Here is a 14,712-nt window from a genome sequence, read left to right on the forward strand (position 1 = left end):
AATGCACAGGTTCTGTCTCCAGCACCACTACGGTCCTCCAAGCAATGCCAAAAAAAAACCAAACAAAGAAAAAAAAACCCTAAATTCAGATTCAGTACTGAAAACTGCTGGATATGGCATACAAAAAAATAAATAAATGAATGAATTTACTGAAAAATAAAATACTTTGCATGTAGGCGGCCCAATTTAGTCCTCATCACTGCATGGTCTTCTAGCACCCCCAAGAGGTGACTCTCAGCTTAGAAGTCTGGAGACACTCCCAAGTCCAACCAGGTATGGTCCCAAAAACAAAATGTCACTGTAGGGAGAGTCTGAAACTATAATAATGAGGGCAGCATAACACCTCCATTTGAGGCCATTTCTTTTTAGCACTTGAAAACAAAAAATTCAACCCCTTTTTTGATAGTATCTATCCCCACAGCACTTCATCAATAATAACTTGCAAAAGGTGTTGTGGGGATAGATATAAATTTATTTTACTTGTCATTAATAATCACTTCCGTAGCAGTTGGCACTCTTAGAGATGATTTGAAAGCATGCATATTACCTGTTATTATTGGTGTCTTGATTTGTAGACATCAAAATGTAGTTCACACAGAGGTTTCTCAACAGCAGATCTATAAGAGCTGGCTAATGCATACCTGTATTTTGAATTTAGAAAAAGTTTACAAGATCAAAAAATCGGTCTAAAGTTTTATCAGTTTACTTTTGAGAACATCACATCAGGTTTCTGAAAGTTTGTACTATATATACAGACTATTTAGAATGTGGAGTTCAGTCTCCTTCATAGGGAAGAAAACGAAAGGAAAGACAGTACTCAGTCAAACAGCATGGGGCCAGTGTTTCTTTGCTACTGTTGATATTCTTTTTCTTGGTTTGACTTGATTTGGAGTCACACCTGTTATGTCAGGGGATCATGCAGTTCTGGGACTGCTGTTGAGCTATCATTGTGGTCCCAGAGTCAATGTTCTGTATCATTTCTGCCTTTCCATGAGGAGAAAAAAACTTTGATGTGTCAACCCTCTTCTGCGGGTTCAATAATTATTTTGAAGCCAAATGCTTCCACAGCTGAGCCTGCCAGGATGTGTTCTGGCTTTGGAATTTTTCTACTGACATAGGTTGAAATAGAAGCCTAGTCTAAAGGTCCGGGAGAACCCAGGCATATAGAACCTGCCATTTTAGGAACAGGTCCCATAAACTAGGAGAAAAGCAGTATGGATGATATTGGAAAATTTAGTTAATGACTTTAAGGAAAAAAACATTCCACCAAGTCCCCTTTTGTATGTCTGCTAAGCTCTGCAGAAAGAAGTCAGATAATTGGTTTACTTCAATGGCCTGAGGAAACTATAACTAGGCATTTCAGTGAAACTGAGGAAATAATACTTCTACCTAGAAGATTTTTTGAGAAAGGTGCATAAAAGAGAGCAAGTCCATTTTTTTGTGAAGGAACAATTGGGCTAATAAAATGGATTTCAAAGTTGGTCTTAATGGTTGATCTGGGGAGTTTTGTGTTTCCACATGATTTCACATCAAATAGGATGCCCTTCCAACAGGCTTATTTGCATAACCAATTCTAACTAGATTCTCAAGCCTAACTGAGTCCCACACCAGCCTGAGAGTTCACATTGAGAGTCATGCCAGTGAGGAGAAATCTGATGGATGGGACTCAGAGAAAGGAATGAAAAGGTGGTGGATTGGAGAACTCCGTGGCTGTTCATTTCCTTTTACCCAACTGTGAGCACAAATGCAGCACTGGGTACACTTTAAATAAGACTTTAAGTACAATCTGGAACCATCTTACTAGGATGCCTCAAAGACCAAGGTTACTTAGTTCTGTTACTGAAAGCCAACACTCAAACCCAAACTAGACTTGACCCCAACACTTAAATTCATTTTACCATTTCATTCATTCATAGTTTTTGACCAAAGATACATACATACATGCATACATACATACATACATACATGCATACATATAATCTCTCCTCCCACACACACCCTTTCTCTTTTGCACATTCTCAATCAATGGCTACCACATACCAAGTGATATCAGAGCACTAGAAATACAAAGATAAATAAAACAATAAAAATATAAAGCTATATGTTTGTTAGGAAACAGTCGACCACTCTTAACCCTGAGTCCCCTTCAGTAGATCCTGCAGACCACAAGAAAGCTGAACAAGGCTGATAAAAAAAAAACTCACCTCAGTTTAGTATGAACAATTTAAAATTAATTTGCTCATGGAAATGGCAATATTTTTGATTGCCCTATTTTTCAAAGTAATTCTGTTGGAACCTTACTTATTAATAAACCAGAGATTCAACAAATCCTAGTGTATCAGAGGATCACTTAAAAAAAATCAGAGAGCTATCCACAGGGCTTATTTTTTATCTGCCTGTAGGAGGCCTGGGGAACAACCCTTGAGCACAGAGCTGGGAGAAGCTAAGCATCACCAGGTGTGGCCCAAAACACACACAAACACACACTCGCACATACACACAAATACACACATATACAGTCATGTAGAAATAGAATGATGTTAATAGACAAAAGCAGGATAGGGTCCAGGCCTTAATGTTCTCACCAAATCCCCCAGGCGATTCTTTTATAGACACCAGGTCACGATTGGCTCCAACCCTCTTCTATAAAATAGAAGAAATCTCAGACAAACTCTTGAGGAGCCAAAGTGTGATGGTCCACAGCCTCTTCAGAATAAAGCACAAAAACCAAGTTCTAGGCATATCTCTACCACTCCATAGGCAGCAATGTGCTCCTGCATCAGCACCTAGCCAGAGAGACCTAGCACCACACCCTGCAACTCCAAGTGCCCAGAATTTCCAAAGTAAACCGATGCAACCAGAGTTTGCCTTACTTCCTATAGAAGTAAGTCCCTTTTAAATTAGAAAACAAATACGAGAGGATAAAAATTAAAAACATTTCCAATTTTTCATTTGTATGCAGCAGTCAACTAAAAGATATTTGAAAGGCTCTTATAAAGAGCTTTTTCTTTTAAAGAAATATAAAAATTAACTTTAATTCTGAGAAAATAGATAGTCCACTTGATACCATTGATTCTCAAGCTCTTCTCCCTCTTTTAACACACAAAAACAGAATCTCTGACACAGTAAAGAAGGACTTCATTCTGATTATTCAAATCTCCTCTCCCTATTACATTCTACCTTTTATAAAGCAGGTGATAATTGTGGGGGTCGGAGAGTAGTCCAACACATCAGGCACTTGCCTTGCCCTTGCATGTGGCCAATCGCATTTTAATCCCCAGCACTGCATTAGCATTGAATTGCCCTGGGCACCGCCAGAAATTGATTCCTGAGCACAGAGCCAGGAATAAGCCCTGAGCACTGCAAACGCCCTCCCCCACCTCCCTTAGTAGGTGCCAGTTGGAAAAATATTAATAAAATGTGTATGAAAGACCATCTTAAATTTATTTAGTCTGGTTCACATCTTGGTAATCTCAATACTCTTCTGGAAGGAGTCTTCATTTATTTTATTGTCTGAAGGAAGATGTCCTTGACAGGTCTGGGTTCCAAGGCCAGTGGAGGAAGTGGGAGGAAGGGGCGTGTGGGTGAGCACTAGTTCCTAGCAGCAGGGAGAGACAGATAGCATTGGCCTTGTGTTTCTTTCTTTCTGCTACACTGGTGTTTTTTTCTCCCCAGCTGAAGACTTGAGATAAATGCTTTGATTTTCTGTTATTGCTGACGATTACTGCCATCTTCTTATTTAACTTATGTCTTCTTTCCAAGCGAGAATATCCAGGTTTCGGTTGGATCTATTTTAAGGTGAATTAATTAACCAGCCTAATAATACATTCATATGTTTCTGTTTTTTAAATCATTATTTTTACTCTAAAATACAGAGCGCATGGCCTAACATCCCTAGTAAACCATGTTGTCTTTTGGATTTGTTTCTTCTTTGCCTTCTTCCGGGCCAGGGGAACCTGCCACCGGACTACAGAATCAGCCTCATTGACATTGGTCTGGTGATCGAGTACCTGATGGGTGGTGCCTACCGCTGCAACTACACTCGCAAGCGCTTCCGGACCCTCTACCACAATCTTTTCGGCCCCAAGAGGGTGAGACTGGCAGGGAATTTCTGCTTCTGAGCTCCTGGGAGGACAGGGTGATTTGAGGTCTGGTGGAGAGAGCAAGGTTCCCCCCATTCTCTGCCATCAGAGCCCTGTATTTGCAAAGCTAGTTTCGTATTGCTTGGGGAAGTAAAAGCATAGATAGATATAGATATAGATATAGATATAGATATAGATATAGATTTAGATTTAAATTTAGATATAGATATAGATTTAGATTTAGATTTAGATATATTTAGCACCAGGGCAATGTAAACCAGAAACCAGCAGAAAGGGACAGGAACATGTACTTTGCCTAAGAAAGGCTGAGATTTGATCATCCCAGTGCTGAGTCTGGAATACGGAATACCATTGGAGCACCCGAGTGTATCACAAAATTAAAATCAAAAACAAAAATTTCTCTGCGCACACCTCTCTTTGTGGTGAGCTTCATATCTTGAGCCGTTAGAGAAATAACTATGCTGAGAACTATCATGACAATGTCAGTAAGTGAGGGATGTAGAAAGTCTATCTCGAATGTAGGTGAGGGAGTGGAGGAGGGAAGAGATGGAGGGCATTAGTGATGGGAAGGTTGCACCGGCGAAGAGGGGGGTGTTCTTGTTATGACTACAATTATGTTTGTAATCATGGTGTCTAAATAAAGAAATTATTTAATTAAAAAATTGACATTGAGTCTGAGCAGATAATAAAATTAGTAGTCAAGCTCATTCTCTTCCTTAGAAATATTTTTCAAAAATTTTTGTTTTTGTTTTTGTTTTGTGTTTGAGTCCACTTAGCTATTGTCAGGGCTTACTCCTAGTTCTGCATTTAGGAACCATTCCTGGTGGGTTGGGAAAGTGTGTGGTAGGAATGGAAGTACAGGATGTCGGGAACTGAGCCTGGTTTAGCCTTATGTAAGGCAAGTTCCCTGCTTGCTGTTCTTAGGCTCATCAAGGATTCTTCAGGACCCTCAAGGTTTTGTTCTTAGGTTCTATATATACCATTTAAAATTAGCACAGTGGGCTGGGAAATACATAGAAGTTAGTTTGCAGGCAAGATAGTCAAGATGCTATTGGATCACGTCATTCTGATCTCAATCAAAAGTCTTTATGTACTAAAAAAAAAAAAATTAAAACCATGAGGGACAGGACATATAATTTTCCCTAAATTCTAATTTTTTCTCATTTCTGCTTGGATTGTTTGAATATTGTCATTGGCAACAAATAGTTGTTTTCCGTGAAAAAGAAAACTAATTCATTTATCCCCCAAATGCCTGCCAAACTTCTAAGTCAAAATACTCATTTGTCTGCCAGTCAATCCTTCAAGTAGATAGTCCTACAAAGTAGCCACAATTCAATCCAAATAGTCCTGTAAGTGTTTTGGCTAAGGACAACCCACCACAGTATCACATTTTTTTATTAATATCTTTATTTAAACACCTTGATTACAAACATGATTGTAGTTGGGTTTCAGTCATGTAAAGAACACCACCCCCCTTCACCAATGCGACATTTCCATACCAATGCAAATATTAGAAGTACTCCCTATCCCTTCTCAGAATAGCTTTAATCTAAGAGTAAAAAAATTAATAAAGCAAACACTGCTCATTTTCTAGCTCTCAGAAAGAGAGTGGAGGTTGGCCATACCTGGCAGTGCCTGGTTTTGTGTGTAGGTTGCTCCTGACAGTGCTTAGAAATCTTGCCATGCCAGGAATTGAATCTAGGCCTCCTGCATGAAAAATATGTGCTACAATCCTTTGAGTATTATCTCCATCCCTATTCTAGGACATTATTAAGTGAAATTTTTCTTTTTCTTTTTAAATTTTTTTTTAAATTTTTTTCTTTTTAAAATTCAAGTGCCTAGCAATGGAATATAATGATAACTATTAAAGTTTGTTACCACTTCTTTATTCCTGCTAAGACAGACAGTAGTTTTATTCAATATCACTTTACACTGTCACTCTAAATGTCAACTGTATCAAAACTTAGGAATATCTTAGTATTGTTAGGAAATTAATTTTGACTTTGCAGCCTTTCTTAAAAGGTCGCAGGAAAGACTCCTCTGAAAGAGTATGATGGTCCATAGACCACATTTGTAAAACTTCTCTCCCTAGCTGGTGGTAGGCAGAATTCTTATTTATAACAAAGCTAATTTTCTGATTATGAAAATATTTTGTGACACTAGAAGAGAACTTTAAAAAACATAAATTATAAACATATAAAGAAAACATTCAGTTGTCAAAGTAGTGATAATTTGAAGGAGAGAGGAGAAAAGGAAAGAGACCTTTTTAAGTGTTTCCTACTTAAATGATCCAATAAAATTTGGAGGAACTTACAGTGTTCTCACCTAACTATTTTCTTGGTCAACATGCAAGATGGCACCTAACCATTCTATAATTCTTAAAACATTGAATTGGTACTCTTAAATCCAGAGATGCAAAATTGTGTTTGTTCTTGTGAAATATAAACCATGTTCTCTAATTGACTGAATTAACTATTCTCTCCACCTTGGCCTATGACTATTCTAAACATTCCAAAGAATGCTCAAAGCTGCCACTGTGTGTGATGCCACTTCCCATGACACTATTGACACATGTTTCTCCATTATCTTGGAGAAAGTCTAGCTTGGATATCTATCTATCTATCTATCTATCTATCTATCTATCTATCTATCTATCTATCTATCTATCTGTCTGTCTGTCTGTCTGTCTGTCTGTCTGTCTGTCTGTCTGTCTATCTATCTATCTATCATCATCATCATCATCATCATCATCTATTTATCTATAGATATTTATCTGTCTGTCTACAATTATATTTATGAATGATATCCCAGGTCATCAGATAATAAAGTTCTTCCAGAGCTTTGTGAAACATCTCATGAGTTGTTTGTCTATTTAACTTCTCACCCAGCCACTTCATATCATAAAAATGTGGACATTCACTTTTGATCCATTAAAAAGAATCTAAAATGACAGTTTTTATATTGCCTCTTCAGTTTTCTCCATTTTTGTGATTCATCATAATTTATAATTTTTTAATTCTCTCAGAATTTAATAAAAGGGCATCCCTAGTATTATTTTATTTAGTGAAATGAATAAGTAGTGTATGTTGTAATTTTCATACTTATGTCAAGAAACATCTAAATTTGTACATTTCATTTGTTTTAACAGCCTAAAGCTTTGAAACTTCTGGGAATGGAGGTAGGTGTTTGCTCACATTACTAGAGTCACTTATTTGTTCTCTTATTACATATTGAAAATTATGATACAAATTAATTTCAGTGATATTAGGAATAAATTATTTTAAACAAGGAAGTCAATATATTCTAAGTTGTCAGAGTGACTTTGGAAATCCATCGTGAGACTACAGTAGCACTGAAAAAAATAAAAAGATTTTTTTTTGTTTCTGGGCCACATTTGGAAGTGTTCAGGGGTTACTCCTGGCTCTGCTCAGAAACTACTTCTGGCAGGCTGGGGGACCATATGAAATGCTGGGGATCGAGTCTAAGTTGGCTGCATGCAAGGCAAATGCCCTACTGCTGTACTATTGTTCTGGCCCCAGATTTTGTTTTAAATATTAATTTGAGGGACTGGAAGTGATTTCTGAGTACAGAGCCAGGAGTAACTCCTGACTGCTGCTGGGCATTAATTGCCCCAAAACCAAAACAGAAAAATTAATTTGAAAAGGAAACTTGTAAATTTTAGTATGTAAAATCTATTTAAGGGTGTTTTACAAATGGCAACAGATCCAAAAGTCCTAAGTACTTCTTCACAAATGTATCCAATAAATGTATGGAAAAAATTCAAGAAAACATATTTCTTATATTTTTGTTTATGTAGCTGCTGTCATGGATGCAATGCAAATGTAATATATCATGTCCTTTCAGTGCAAAGGGTATTGCTATCAATCATAAGATAAAATTATCATAGTTGCAGGGGAGGAAACAGGCAAAAGTAGAACAAAAAAATTGCCTGAAGTAAAATGGTCCATTAAAAAATACTTTTTAAAATTTAAAGTATATCACTGATGTGTTCTCATAGCACTGTGCTTGAGTAGTTAATTTAACTTGCTTTTGAGTTAGATATTATGAATGTTTGTGAGTTCTTTTAAGATTAGAACTGGTTATAATCATTTCTATATTTATCCTAGACAGGGTCAGTAGTAGATTCACAATAACTATACATTGAATTTATTTGTTTTATTTTCAATGTCCTTGAAATTACAGGATGATGTTCCCTTGAGACGAGGAAGAAAGACAACAAAGAAGCGAGAAGAAGAAATAGATATTGACTTAGATGACCCTGAGATCAACCACTTCCCTTTCCCTTTTCATGAGCTGATGGTGTGGGCTGTCCTGATGAAGCGGCAGAAGATGGCTCTGTTCTTCTGGCAACATGGCGAGGAGGCCATGGCCAAGGCCCTGGTGGCCTGTAAGCTCTGCAAGGCAATGGCTCATGAGGCCTCCGAAAATGACATGGTCGATGACATCTCCCAAGAGCTTAATCACAATTCCAGGTTGGCCACCACAACAAATGGAATGTCAGGAGAAGGGAAGAGATAGTAGGAGGGTCTCAACTTTCCCAAACTTTAAGATGAGGCAGTATTTTCAATGGGATATTCAAGAGAGTAGACACAAATTATCAACCTTTATGGTATATAGATACATATATTTTATTTCATCTCAATTGCCCTGAGATAGGTTCTGTGGTTGTAAATATTTTACAAATGGAGAAAATGAGAATTTAAGAAACTTATTAAAAGTCATGTGCTTATTTAATGCAAAAGTCTGTCAAATTAAGAAGACCTATTGTGTTCAAAGTGTTGACTTTTCCGGGGGTTAGGTGTAGGTCACACCTGGCATGCTCAGGGGTTACTCCTGTCTCTGAGTTCAGGAATTAATCCTGTAATAAATCCAGAGGGCTATATGGGATACCAAGGATTGAACCCAGGTTTGCTGCAAGCAAGGTATCTGCTATACTATCTTTTCTGCTCCCTTGAAGTGTGTTTTTTTTTTGTTTTTTGTTTTTTGTTTTGTTTTGTTTTGCTTTTGGAGCTACCTTCTTCACCCGTATGACTTACAATTGAGAACCTTGAGCCCAAGGTTCATGCTTTGTTTGCTGTCCCCCCATCAGTCTCACATTATCTGACACATTGTGCATTTTTTATAGATGTCAGCTGTGTCCACAAATAAATAAGCACAGTTGGCCTCAGGAGAAATAACTAGACAATAATAACAGTCTAGTTGAGCTTAGCTACTGGTTCCCACTTTTATCATCTATATTTCCAAGATAATCTAAAAACCACTTCCTACCACTCTCTCTTTCAGGGACTTTGGGCAGCTGGCTGTCGAGCTCTTGGACCAGTCCTATAAGCAGGATGAGCAGCTGGCCATGAAACTACTGACGTATGAGCTGAAAAACTGGAGCAATGCCACATGCCTGCAGCTGGCTGTGGCTGCCAAGCATCGAGACTTCATTGCACACACATGCAGCCAGATGTTGCTCACAGACATGTGGATGGGCCGGCTCCGCATGCGCAAGAACTCAGGCCTCAAGGTTAGCATGCCCAGAAGGTCTCATTGCCTAAGAACTAGTCATTAGAGGGTTGATTGGAGTATTCAAGCAGAATCAACAGTAGAATTGGGCATTCTCTTATTAATAAAGCCATTCCACATAATAATCTTTCATATTTTGGGGTTGTTTTACATATAGAAGAGAGGCTGCCCTGATAAATCAGCACTCTAGAGGTGGCACCTAGACATAAATATTTTTTAGAAGATCTAAAGTGATGGTCACTTGTGTACACCATTAAAGGACCATTGTTCTGACAACCTATTCCCCTCTGTGAACCTGACCATCCTCCCTGGTTTTCCTTTGCACCATTGCATAAGGAAACATTTTCTCTTATCCGTTAGACTTGAGAAAAATTCCAACTGAAATAAATTATGAGCTAGGTATATGTAAAGACACTGCTTATAATACAACCACTTTTTAAGTGGAGATTTACAAATTACAGATCAGTGTATGTAATTTGTATTCATCTGTACTTTTTTTAAGTAAATACATGTAAATGATCAAGTAAATCATTAGTGGTATAATCTGTGGGGTGCAAAGAATGTGAAGCCAAATGACATGTGGCTTTGCTTTTTGAACTTTTTTCTATGTACTTTTTTCTAATTAATTTTTTTAATTAAACTGACGAGCCAAAATGATAGTACAGCAGGTAGGATATTTACCTTACAAACTGATGACCCTGGTTGGATCTCTGGAATCCTATAAAGTCCCTCAAGTCCTATTAGACATGATTCATGAACTTGGAATAATCCCTGTTTACAGTCTGGTATGGCCCCCAAACAAAGAAACAAAACGTTGAACAGAAAGACAGGGAAGAGAATGGAAAGATTGTTCTAAAAGTTTTTCTATTTAGAGTAGAGATTCCTAAACTTACTTGGCATACCAACACTACTCCTTTTCAGAAAAAAAAATATTACTGAGTTGTATCGTTGAAATCTACTTCCTTTAAAAGTATAAGAAAAGTGTGCTTCCCAACTTACCTAAGTCTACTAGTGCCCTCCTATTGGTTTAATTAAGTCCTCCTAATGTAGTATTACCAATTTGGTAAACTATTGGGTTTGGTTATTATAACTGGCAGGCTCAACATTACTTAGAATATTCTAATCTAGGCAACTCTAAGGTCAACACAAAGCAAACAGAGGGCAACAACACCAGAACTAGTGGCCCACGTAATTAAACCAACATGTCCTCCCCCATTTTCAAACCGTTTCCATGGCTCTTGACCCAGAACCACCAAAGGTTCCTTAAAATAGGTCAATGGTGTTTCATGGCCATACTGCTTCTAACCACCCAACCCAGCTCTCATGTCTCAAGACAAGGTGTCAAGTGCCCCAAGTCTGCCAGCATGTCACTTGAAACTTCCTGGGCCTGACAGACAGGATAAGAGTCTGTGGCTTAGAATCACCACTCTCCCTTTCCCCTTAACTTACCTATGTCTCTATGTGTCTTTGAACACAGGCCCCCATTACTGGAGTATGATTTTAACATAAGTAATCATGCAAGATCTCTCTTAGCCCTTTATCCTGATTTTGTTTCTTCAGGTAAAAAGTGGGTCCAGGTAAAGAAAACTTGTGCAGGAGAACAGAGGGAAATGGGAGATTTAAGGAACATAACTCAGATAGTAGTGTCTTCAAACAGCAATGCACTTATTCCTTGGCAAATGAAGAATTCAATTGCTCTCTCAGGAAAAGGGCCTACATAAATACAGATCGACAGCAATGAGTACCACATCCATTCTTGGATGCAATTTATATTTAGCCACATTCAAGTGTGAGCCACCAGAGGTACAAACTACTGCCATCAACATGTTAATCATCACAAGTCTCCAGCTGCTGGTATCTACATGTATTATCATCACAAGATACTTTAAGCAAGTTGTCTGAACTTGAGAAAAATACAATGTTAGATTTTCTAACAGCATTTAAAAATAATTTTAACCACACCCAGAAATATTCAGAAGTTACTCCTGGATCTGCACTCAGGAGTCTTTTCTGGTGGGTGCCAGGGACCATATGGGATGCCTGGGATCAAACCTGGGTCAACTGTATGTAAGGCAAGTGACCTACCTACCCACTGTGCTATAGCTTTGTCCCCTTTTGACAACATTTTTACAGAGACATTTTGATGGTAAGATGGTGAATCCAGGGGGCCAGAGAGATAGCACTTCGGTAGGGAGTTTGCCTTGCATGCAGCTGATTCAGGAAGAATGGTGGTTCAAATCCCAGCATCCCATATGGTCCTCCATGCCTGCCAGGAGCGATTTCTAAGTGCAGAGCCAGGAGTAACCCTGGGTATGACCAAAAAAACAAAACAAAAAGATGGAAAGTCTAAAATTCATGATGTGTGTGTGTTCTTGTATAGAAGAGAAGAGGCAGAGGTAGTAATGGTGGAATATGGGGATATATTTACAAATAACAGAGAATGCTGTGCAATATACATCACACTTTTCTTAATAAGTTTTTTTGTTTGTTTTTTAGTGTTTTAATTTTTGTATTTTTTGGGGGGTGGGTCACATTCAGTGGTACTTAAGGGTTACTCCTGGGTCTGTACTCAGGAATCAATCCTGGTGATGCTCACGGGAAATATATGGAATGCCAGGAGTCATCTACCCATATGAAGGCAAGTGTATCACCCACTGTACTATTTCTCCAGCCCTCCTTCATGAGTCTTTTTAAGAACAACTAAACGCAGCATATTTTACTAAGAGCACCAGACTAGCACATGGTCAACCCTACTAGACATCTTAGCAACTAATGTCAATGGGTATACATATGAATTGATTCTACCAAACCCAGTGCTATCTAATGAATAAATGGCAATCTGATTCTTGACCACTTTTGCATTACATAGGGTCGCACTTTTTCCTCGGGTCTTTCAGGTAAAATGACCATTAATTAAGATACATTCAGTTAACATGCTTTGTTTCTCTGAAATTGTTTGTATTTATTTATTCAGAGAGCCACATCTGGTATGTATAATCACATGCATACAGAAACACCATACCCCAGGCCCTCTAAATCTAAGTAATCACCCTGGTCTTCAGCCTTTAAATGTGATTATTATTATTATCATTATTATTGCTTTAGGTAATTCTGGGAATTCTACTTCCTCCTTCAATTCTCAGCTTGGAGTTCAAGAACAAAGATGACATGCCCTATATGTCTCAGGCCCAGGAAATTCATCTCCAAGAGAAAGAACCAGAAGAATCAGAGAAACCCTCAAAGGAAAAAGATGAAGAGGACATGGAACTTACAGTAAGAAAAAACACACAGTAAATGGTCCCTGGGGAGAGTCCCCCATCCACTTGTTTTGATGACATGGCTTGAGATGTGAGAATCCTTTAGGTCAGCCTCCCACCAGAGCTTTCATTTAAGTTTTGAGACCAAATCTTATAAAAAACATGCTCCTAGTGAGTGAATAACATGATTATAGGGATATTCCTTTATCCAGAGTTAATGCTGCAGGACCACCCAAAGAAATTATAAAACAAGGCACCCTAAGATTTTCCAAACAACTAATGCTCCTGATCACCCAGTTGAGCTGGTTGTCTTAGCACACAGTGAAGGAGAAAGAAGCCATGACTGGGAGCAGCTGGCTTCCCTGAGCTGAGGCTGCTCCACTGATCAGAAACCTCTGTCTGTCTTGGGGTCAGGCTCACAAATGCAGGACTAATTGAATTTTGAGGTTTGTATGAGAGGTTTTTATTAGCTCTTCCTGGTATAATTATAGCACACGGATGCTTTGTTCTGCAGGGGCATGGGGCAGCTGGGCATGGGACATCTTCCCACACCCCCCCGCCTGAGCAGCGTGACTGCCACTGGATTGAATCCAAAGTCTAAAAATACCAAATGCTGTGCAAGGGACAAACAAAGCTTTGTAGCTTTGAAGACACCAAGTAACAACTCCACAGGACTTTCTTGCTATCTCCCATCCATCCTTCCACCCTGGACATTGACCGTGGTGACCCAGAAGTTATAAATTTGAGAAAACAAAAATTGGTTTGGCTCAGGTGACAAAAGATCCTTTGCACTACCATCCTAATGGGGCCATCCTGTGAATAGTTCTTCCTTCAGATAAATAAAATTACCGTGCAGCAGGCCTTTTCTAAAAAAATAATCTATTTTAGGCTCAAACTCAGCCTCAAATATAGCAGTACACATATGTTGTCTGTCTCTGTGTGTGTGTGTGTGTGTGTGTGTGTATATATATATACATGTATATACACACACACACACACACACAATACAAACACAAACATCAAACCACTTCTTTGATTGAGTTATCAATCATAGCTTTCTCGCTTGAGTGAAATGTCAATGTGTTTCAGTTTCAGAAATCTTCTAAAAAGCCAGTGGGAAAGTGTACTTACCTCTGTGATAGGGATTGCTGGTTCTCTTCTCTAAATATCTTAGAATAATTTTAGCCTTTGAGACTTCTGAAATAGGAAATGGGGTTTTAATGACTAAGCAAACATGGTAGTAGTGAAGCTAACTGTTGAAAATTTCAGTGTGTGTGTGGAGGGGGGGAATAAAGACTGTTCCTTAAAGCCAGAATCTTCTCCTTCACTTACTAATCAGATTTCAAGATTCATTTTTTTTAATCTCTAGTATGAGAGCTGTAATATCATCTGGCTCAAAGGGTTCATGTAAACCCTATAGATTAATACTTAGCACAGGCATATCTTGTTCAGTGTTGGCTAATGTTGTTATAATGCTAACTGCTTCTGAATACTGTTCCTCATGGAATCCTCATAGTTATCCCTTGATAACTCATTAACTCATTTAAAAGCTGAGAAAGTTGAGACTCAGGTTAAATTTCCCGAAGTCATACAGTTGCAAAATTGGGATTAGAATCTAGGCCTGCAGACTGCATTAATCCCACATTTAACTCATAGGCCAAAGAGACTGAACATTTTCCATCATAGAGGCCAGGTAGATAATACAAGAATGAAGACATTGCAAAGCATGCTTCTGACCCCAGTTCCATTTCCAGCACCACCACCAGGAGAAAGGCCTAAGTACTACTGAGTGTAGTTCAAAAGACAACAAAAACAACAAC

The 14,712-nt window shown here is 38.4% G+C and overlaps 1 protein-coding gene across 1 annotated transcript in view; it reads left to right on the forward strand.

Moving 5' to 3' along the window:
• The window catches only part of TRPM3 (transient receptor potential cation channel subfamily M member 3), a 621,182-nt gene that overhangs the window by 491,528 nt on the left and 114,942 nt on the right, over positions 1-14,712 (forward strand). The window contains 6 exon segments of the mRNA XM_049770922.1: positions 3,763-3,798; positions 3,951-4,091; positions 7,252-7,281; positions 8,307-8,596; positions 9,408-9,636; positions 12,741-12,908. Coding sequence (XP_049626879.1) covers positions 3,763-3,798; positions 3,951-4,091; positions 7,252-7,281; positions 8,307-8,596; positions 9,408-9,636; positions 12,741-12,908 — 894 coding nt within the window.

Source organism: Suncus etruscus, chromosome 3, assembly GCF_024139225.1.
Source record: "Suncus etruscus isolate mSunEtr1 chromosome 3, mSunEtr1.pri.cur, whole genome shotgun sequence".
NCBI lineage: Eukaryota > Metazoa > Chordata > Mammalia > Eulipotyphla > Soricidae > Suncus > Suncus etruscus.